The 8,591-nt window shown below is 39.1% G+C and overlaps 1 protein-coding gene across 2 annotated transcripts in view; it reads left to right on the top strand.

Moving 5' to 3' along the window:
- Window positions 1–547: 547 nt before the first annotated feature.
- The window catches only part of LOC124612496 (isoleucine--tRNA ligase, mitochondrial), a 100,831-nt gene continuing 92,787 nt past the window's right edge, over window positions 548–8,591 (top strand). Inside the window, exon 1 of one of the 2 annotated variants that reach the window (XM_047140733.1) lies at window positions 548–807. In XM_047140733.1, coding sequence (XP_046996689.1) covers window positions 598–807 — 210 coding nt within the window. In that variant the 5' untranslated portion in view covers window positions 548–597. Of the gene's footprint in view, window positions 808–843; window positions 1,321–8,591 lie in introns of those variants that run through there. The other variant, XM_047140734.1, reaches the window with a different exon arrangement.

Below are 8,591 nucleotides of genomic sequence, written 5' to 3'. Positions count from 1 at the left end.
ACTGCAATATAGTACTTTATGCGGTTCGAGACGATAAAATGATTGTGCTTTTCGTGACGTGTATCTGCTCCAAAAATTGTAGCTAAATTTATGCAAAATTTAGTGTTTACGAATTAAAATAAAGCTGCAAATACGTAAGAATATGATTTCGGTTCACGTTGCACAAGCCAGAGTCTTCAGGCTGTAATGTCGTACCAGTCATGTGGAACGCAAGCCTTATCGTACATTTTAGAAACAAGCTGTGCTATTCTGTAATAACTGAATTCATTATTGGGTTATCGCGTGTGCACGAGAACGATTCACTAATATAGCCAAGATTGGAATGATTCCATTATTATGAAACGCCAAAAAATTACATTGTGTGTAAAACTGGGCATAATTAATGCGTATGCAACTGAAGTTGGTGATTTCTGTACAATATCGGTTCAAACATCGAGTATCACAATATATCAAAGATGAAAATACAGACCAAGGGGGTTAGATGTTCTTGAAACTCTTTGGTATAAATGTGTATGTGTCTTTCTTTCAAAGTCTTTGCCAAGTATATTTCAAATCCAAATGTAAATATTTTGGTTTTGTGATGTGCTATGCATCAAAATGACTGGATTTAATTATTTAGTGAGGAGGCCAGTGCATTATCGTTGTTTCAAGAAGTTGAACCGTTACAGTTCTTCTGATACAAGCATCAAACATGAAGGAAAGGCTGTTAGAAAGAAGTATTCGGACACAGTGAACCTTCCTAACACTAAGTTTCCAGCAAGGATAGAAGGCAGAAAAAGAGCTGAGCGTGACAGGTTTATTTACGAAGTACGATACATATTGCCTTATAAGTGTTAAAAAGAGGCTCATTATTAGCTATATACTTGAAATGTTTCTCAGTTGTTCTTGCTTGAAACAACAGCCATTGTGTAATGTTCGTACCGGTGAATTCTTCCTTCGTCTAGACTCACCTGAAAATGTTGTATCCATATTGCGCACTTCATTATTTTTCTGTTATATTTGCGTCAATTAGGCTAGACTACAAGAGACATTATGTAGATACGCCTAAAGTCATGTTTCATATTATCGCATGGAATATGTTTCGTAAGAAGACAAACTGTGTCGTTTGTTTGGAATTGCAGCTATTGGCAATTGCACGTGACATGTTAAAAGATGCTGAACAGCATTTATCTTAGTTGTGGGTGCCCCGGGAATGTCACGGTGGGAATAAATCATTTGCTCGAACCACATTTGATTTTCAGTCAACGGAAATTGTGACTTGCTACCCGATTACAGAACATTTCACCACCATAAATGAATAATACATCGAATATTATGATGGTGACTACATACTTCTTTAATTTCAAAATACTAATAAAGGGCGGAGAATTTGAATGTTCAAAGCAATTATTATATTATTAATTTAAAATTACTAATGAAGGACAGTGAATTTGAACCCCTACCAGAAGATGGTATGTTTTTATTTTCACCACTGTGCTTGTATTTATACTGGATAGGACTTTGTGATCTTTTTGAGTTGGTTTTCCCTGTTTGCTGAACTGCAATGTAGCTTTGAGTGTGAATAGTTATTTAACTGCAATATTCAAAAGGAAAGAACAGAACGATGCCTAATAAATGCAATTTACTTCTCTGTAATTGTTTTCGTATGACTGGTTTGATTCCCATCTCTGCATCTTCAGTCGGCATCACATGTTCTTTAAAACTAATAAACCACTGTTGTTCTGTAGTTGTTGTCAAGGAAAGGGAGACTTACATGGATTTAGTACAGTGAATAATCTTGGCTTATTCCTTTTGTCAGACACGATTTCTTTTTGTTATTGGGTATAATATTACATTATTGTACAGACAATTTAACTTTCTGGGATTCTCACATTTTGCTGCCGTAGTGGTGGATGGAATTAAGGAAGTGTTTGCAAGTTACCGATATGATGCAGATATAAATGTTAGTCTTCACTACTGGTCAGTTTGTTACTTCAACCAGATTTTCTGCTTTCACATGCATTGACTTTGCCAATTCACAACCAAATTGTGACCCGCCACTGTAACCCAGCCTGGGCTGCACTACAGATCAGTATGTCACCACAACTAAGATTTCAGAGTTGGGCCAATATCACACTTTAACTGATAATTCCAGATACTATAACATGATAAAAAATATCACTGAAGCATTAAAACTGTGTTTGAAAAATGTGATAATGGTCCACCAGTGGTAATATTTAGATCATAATCTTCATTAGATACAAGTTTTTTTTCCAAGTGATTGTCATTTGGTAGGGTGATCTGTGGTAAATTTGAACTGCTCACAAGTGTAGTTTGTATTTCACATAGCTGACCATGGTTAATTTGTGCATTAGCTTGCTGGCTCTACAGTATATTCAGTTTAGGATCCTCTTACAGTCATTTCTCATCCAAGTAAAGTCCTAGGTGTCTACAGGTAGTTGTTTATTTTGGAAACATTTCATGTAATGGATGTTCCCAAAGTTTCCCATTCAGTACCAAAGATGCAATTTTGTGCTGAATTTCTTCTAATTTTTTCCAGCTCACCATTGGCATACTCTCATAATATCCCACTACCAATGTATCACATGTATTTTTAGCGATTTCTTTCGTTCCTTTGTCCTTATCCATTTTTAAGGAGGTTACCAGACCTCAGAAACATGTTCCACATATTGTCCTTTATGAGCACACTTTTGCAATCTGCACGATAGTTTTGTGCAGTCAGTTCTATCATTTGACCTTTACAATAATCTGTGTAACATTGATACTATGTTGTGGTAATTAAGAATATTCCAAGAATCCATAGTGGTGGTGGTGGGGGGGGGGGGGGGGGCAGTAAGTTTCATAGAGCTTAGAGAATGATGGAATTGGTCACACACTTCATCCTGGCTCCTCTATGATTGGTGGAAGTCGACTGACTTCACACTGCTCTGGAGTGTTTACGCTCATTGCCAACCTTAGCTGTGTAACACTATTGTGTGCCGTAACAATAAATAACCGTTGAGAATATAGTGTCGATCCATTGTGGTGTTGTGCATAGTGGTTGTTAATATTATTTAACAAAAATATGAGCTAAGATGCTGTAGCTGGTGCTTTTAACGACTTAACCATCAACATCCATGTCAATTCTGTCATGAGCTGCCTGCTCTGGGAGGACAAGTTGGGGCTTGTCTCAGTAGCCAATGTGCTAAGAGCAGATTGCAAGCTTCCACTCATAGTACCCACTGCTCAGGGGCCAAGTAAAAGCTTGTGATCAGTAGTTGTGGTATTTCACAAGATATGGCTCTGTGTACTCTTGCTACTAGCCAGTATCCATTACCTACTGTAGTTTTCTTCAGACTGATACTGAATTGATACATATGCCTGTTAGTCAGAGAAGTTATACACCATCTACAGAATAATGATACAGGGCCAAGGCTGTTATGTCAGTGAGATTCTGAAATTAGTAGTAAGAAAAAGGTAACTGGATAATGAGCAAATTCAGTTCCAAGAAAAACTTCTGTCTCCTTTTTTGAAGCTGAAGTAACTGACAGTTATAGATCCACATATCTGTGCACCATTACTTTTTGTTGACAACAACTTAAGTGGATCTGATACCCGGTTAACGTATGCCATCACGGCACTAGAAGCAAACGATTTTAATATGGCAAGGCAGAGACTAACAAAGACTAGAAACTCTCACGAAATAACATGTTAAAATTTTTCAAGTAACCTCTAGGTCACTGACCTTATGTTTCTAAAGTTAATATTTACACCTATGATTTACTGTTGGAACACCTGCTCTGCAAGATAGCAGAGCTTTTTGAAATAAACACTCTTTAACAAGGGTTTTTAATACTATTGATACCGAAGTAAACTGAATTTTTAAGGGTCTTCCTGTAGGGAAAACCACTGCTGACAACTTTGTGTTTAATAGCTATGCACATATTCTCCTCTGAATGGTCAGTGTTTCCTTATTTTTTCCTGATTCATTCAGTCTTCGCGTATCACTTATTTTGAAATGCTCAGCTGCCACTGGCTGTTTCAGTTCATGATGCAGGTCTTCTGTCTTTAATTACCTACTTTCTGCAATTTCTCCAGTTTTAAGCTATAGTCTACAAGCAGTAAATTATGATCAGAATATACATCTGCCCATGGAAATGTTTGCAGTTCAAATTGTGTTTTACCAAAACATAATCTATCCAAAGTCTTCTTGTATCTGCAGGTCTCTTTCCATGTGTACAACCTTTATTCACAAATCTTTTTTAAAAAAAGTGCTTGAATTAATTAAATTGTTATGTATAGGTCTAACATTCTTCTAGGTTTAAAATGTATTATGTATAGGCCTAACATTCTGTTAGGTTGCTTCCCCTTTCATTTCTTTACCAACGTCCATGTTCTCCCATTGTTTTTCCGTTCCCTTATTTTTCCTGCTATTGAATTCTAGTTCCCAGACCACAGTTAAATTTTTGTCTCTATTAATGAATTGAATATTTTTTTATGACATCATACATTATTTAGTCTCATCATAATATGCAAAGCTAGTAGGCATATACACTTGTACTACTGTGGTTGTTATTGGCTTTGTGTCTGTGTTGGCTATGATAATGTGTTCACTGTGCAGGTAATAGGTCACCTGCAGTCCTATTTTTTATTCATTATTGGTCCTACTCCTGTGTTATACCTATTTGATTTTGCATTGATAGCTGTATATTCATCTGACCAGAAATCTTAGCCGTCCTGTCTCTGCTCTTCACTACTTCCCACTATATCTAGCTTCAACATATCCATTCCCCTTGCAAAAGTTCTGTAATCCACCTGAATGGTTAAGAATCTGATGTTCCACTTTACAGCCTATAGAATACCAGATTTATTTTTTCTGGTGGAAACTTCTTACCAAACAGTTGTCACCTGGATATCAGAACAGAGGACTTTTTCTTACCTCCAGAGTATTTTATCCTAGAGGATGCATAATCATTAAGCCACACAGCAGAGTTGCATGCCCTCAGGAAATATAATGGATTCAGTTTCTCTTTGCTTTCAGATGTTCAAAGTAACAATATAGCAAGATCATGTGGACTAAGGTTACAAGTCCAGATCAGCCAGTCATCCAGTATGTTGCTATTGCAGATACTGAAGAGGCTGTTAGATATACACAAACACCTTTCTCTAAATACCAAAAAATATACGTTTAGTGGGAGACCTGCTAAATCACACACACACATACACACACACGCACACACAGATATCTGGTTTGATGCAGCTCTCCATGCTAATCTATCCTGTGCAAGCTTCTTCATATCACAGTAACTACTGTATGATTTTGACCCTCCATGCTGCCTTCCAATACCAAATTGGTGATTCCTTGATGCCTCAGAGCATGTCTTGCCAACCGATCCCTTCATCTAGTCAAGTTGTGCCACAAATTTCTCTTCTCCCCAATTCTATTCAATACCTCCTCATTAGTTATGTGGTCAACTCATCTAATCTTCAGCATTTTTCTGTGGCACCACATTTTGAAAGCTTCTGTTCTCTTTTTGTCTAAACTATTCATCATTCATGTTTCACTTCCATACATGGCAACACTCCACACAAATACTTTCAGAAAAACTTCCTGACGTTGAAATCTATACTCTGTGTTAGCAAATTTCTCTTCTTCAGAAGTGCTTTCCTTGCCATTACCAGTCTACATTTTATATCCTCTATACTTGGACCATCATTAGTTATTTTGCTCCCCAAATAGCAAAACTCATTTACTACTTTAAGTGTCTCATTTCCTAATCTAATTCCCTCAGCATCACCCAATTTAATTCGACTACATTCCATTATTCTTGTTTTGCTTTTGTTGATGTTCATTTTATATCCTCCTTTCAAATTGCTCTGAGCACTATGGGACTTAACTACTGAGGTCATCAGTCTATCCTCCTTTCAAGACACTGTCTATTCCATTTAGCTGCTCTTCCAGGTCCTATGCTCTCTCTGACAGAATTACAATGTCATCAGTGAATCTCAAAATTTTTATTTCTTCTCCATGGATTTTAATTCCTACGCCGAATTTTTCTTTTGTTTCCTTTACTACTTGCTTGATATATAGATTGAATAACATTGGGGAGAGGCTACAACCCTGTCTCACTCCCTTCTCAGCCACTGCTTCCCTTTCATGACCCTTGACTCTTATAACTGCTATATGGTTTCTGTACAAATTGTAAATAGCCCTTCGCTCCCTATATTTTACCCCTGCCACTTTCAGAATTTGAAAGAGAGTATTCCAGTCAACACTGTCAAAAGCTTTCTCTAAGTGTACAAATGCTAGAAACATAGGTTTGCCTTTCCTTAATCTATCTTCTAAGACAAGTCTTGGGGTCAGTATTTCCCCATGTGTTCCAACATTTCTACAGAATCCAAACTGATCTTCCCCAAGGTTGGCTTCTACAAGTTTTTCCATTCATCTGTAAAGAATTCATGTTAGTATTTTGCAGCCGTGGCTTATTAAACTGATGGTTTGGTAATTTTCACATCTGTCAACACCTGCTTTCTTTTGGATTGGATTTATTATATTCTTCTGGAGGTCTGAGTGTACTTCGCCTGCCTTATACATCTTGTTCGCCAGATGGTAGAGTTTTGGCATGGCTGGCTCTCCCAAGGATATCAGTAGTTCTAATGGAATATTGTCTACTCCCGGGGCCTTGTTTCAACTTACATCTTTCAGTGCTCTGTCAAACTCTTCATGCAGTATCATCTCTCCCATTTTATCTTCATCTACATGCTCTTCCATTTCCATAATATTGTCCTCAAGTACACTCATGCTCATAAATCTAAGGGTAATTGCAGAATGTGGTGCCACACAACGTGGTACTACACAAAACTGGTGCTAATTGCATAGGCACATAGGGAACACACACACCACAGATCTGTAAGTCCACAGTGTTAGTGATAAATTGAGAAATCCGTACTGAAACACATGTGCTACAAAAAGCCATTGTTTTCTGCACTTGTACTCCGACATCAATATGGGATATGATCACCATGCACACGTACACAGGCCGCACAATGGGTTGGCATACTCTGGATGAGGTGACTGAGCAGCTGCTGGGGTATAGCCTCCCATTCTTGCACCAGTACCTTTTGGAGCTCCTGAAGTGTCCTAGGGGTTTGAAGACATGCAGCAATATGTCGACCAAGAGCATCCCCGTTGTGCTCGATTGGGTTTAGGTCTGGAGAACAGGCAGGCCACTCCATTCGTCTGATAACTTCTGTCTCAAGGTATTTCTTCATGATGGCAGCTCGGTGGGGCTGTGTATCATCCACCAGGAGGAAGGTGGGACACACTGCACCCCTGAAAAGGCAGACATACTAGTGCAAAATGACGTCCCATTAAATCAGACCTGTTACAGTTCCTCTGTCAAAGACATGCAGCGGTGTACATGCACCAATCATAATCCCACCCCACACTATCAAACAATGGCCTCCATACAGGGCACTTTCAAGGACATTAAGGGATTGGTATCTGGTTCCTGGTTCATGCCAGATGAAAACTCGGCGTGAATCACTGTTCAGACTATATCTGAACTCGGCCGTGAACATAACCTGGGACCAATGTTCCAAATACCATGTACTGTGTCGATACCAGGCTTTGCGGGCTCTCCTGTGACCAGGGGTCAGTGGAATGCACATTCCAGGTCTCCAGGGAAATAAACCATGTCTGTTCAGTTGTCAGTAGACTGTGTGTCTGGTGACGACTGTTCTAGTGGCTGTGGTAAGGTCCCGAGCAAGGCTACCTGCAGTACTCTGTGGCTGTCTGCGGGCACTGATGGTGAGATATCGGTCTTCTTGTGGTGTTGTACACTGCTGACGTCCCGTACTGTAGCTCCTGGACATGTTTCCTGTCTTCTGGAATCGTTGCCGTAATCTTGAGATCATACTTTGTGGCACACAGAGGGCTCATGCTACGTCCTGCTGTTTTTGACCAGCCTCCAGTTGCCCTAGTATTCTACCCCTCATAACGTCATCAATATGTGTTCTTTGAGCCATTTTCAACACACAGTCACCATTAGCACGTCTGAAAACGTCTGCACACTTACTCGCTGCACCGTACTCTGACATGTACCAACACACCTCTGCATATGTCGACTGCTGCCAGCACCACTGCGCGACAACCACAGGTCAAATGCACCGCATGGTCATACGCAAGGTGATTTAAACCCGCAAACCGCCCACCAGAATGTTGTCACAGTGTATCAACATTATCCTTAATTCATGAGCATGAGTGTACATCGCCCTTGTACAGACCATCTATGTAATCCTTCCACCTATCTCCTTTCCCTTCTTTGCTTAGAACTGGGTTTCCAACTAAGCTCTTGATATTCATACAAGTGGTTCTCTTTTCTCCAAGCTCTATTTAATTTTCCTGTAGGCAGTATCTGTCTTACTCCTAGTGTTATATACCTCTACATCCTTACATTTGCCCTCTAGCCTTCCCTGTCGATCTCATTTTTGAGACATCCGGATTCCTTTTTGCCTGCATTATTTACTGCATTTTTATATTTTCTCCTTTCATCAATTAAATTCAATATTTCTTCTGTTACCCAAGGATATCTATTAGCCCTTGTCTTTTT

This window comes from Schistocerca americana, chromosome 4 (genome assembly GCF_021461395.2).
Source record: "Schistocerca americana isolate TAMUIC-IGC-003095 chromosome 4, iqSchAmer2.1, whole genome shotgun sequence".
In the NCBI taxonomy this organism is placed as follows: domain Eukaryota; kingdom Metazoa; phylum Arthropoda; class Insecta; order Orthoptera; family Acrididae; genus Schistocerca; species Schistocerca americana.
Note: the sequence above shows the minus strand (reverse complement) of the source record. Positions and strands in the feature narration are given on the sequence as shown.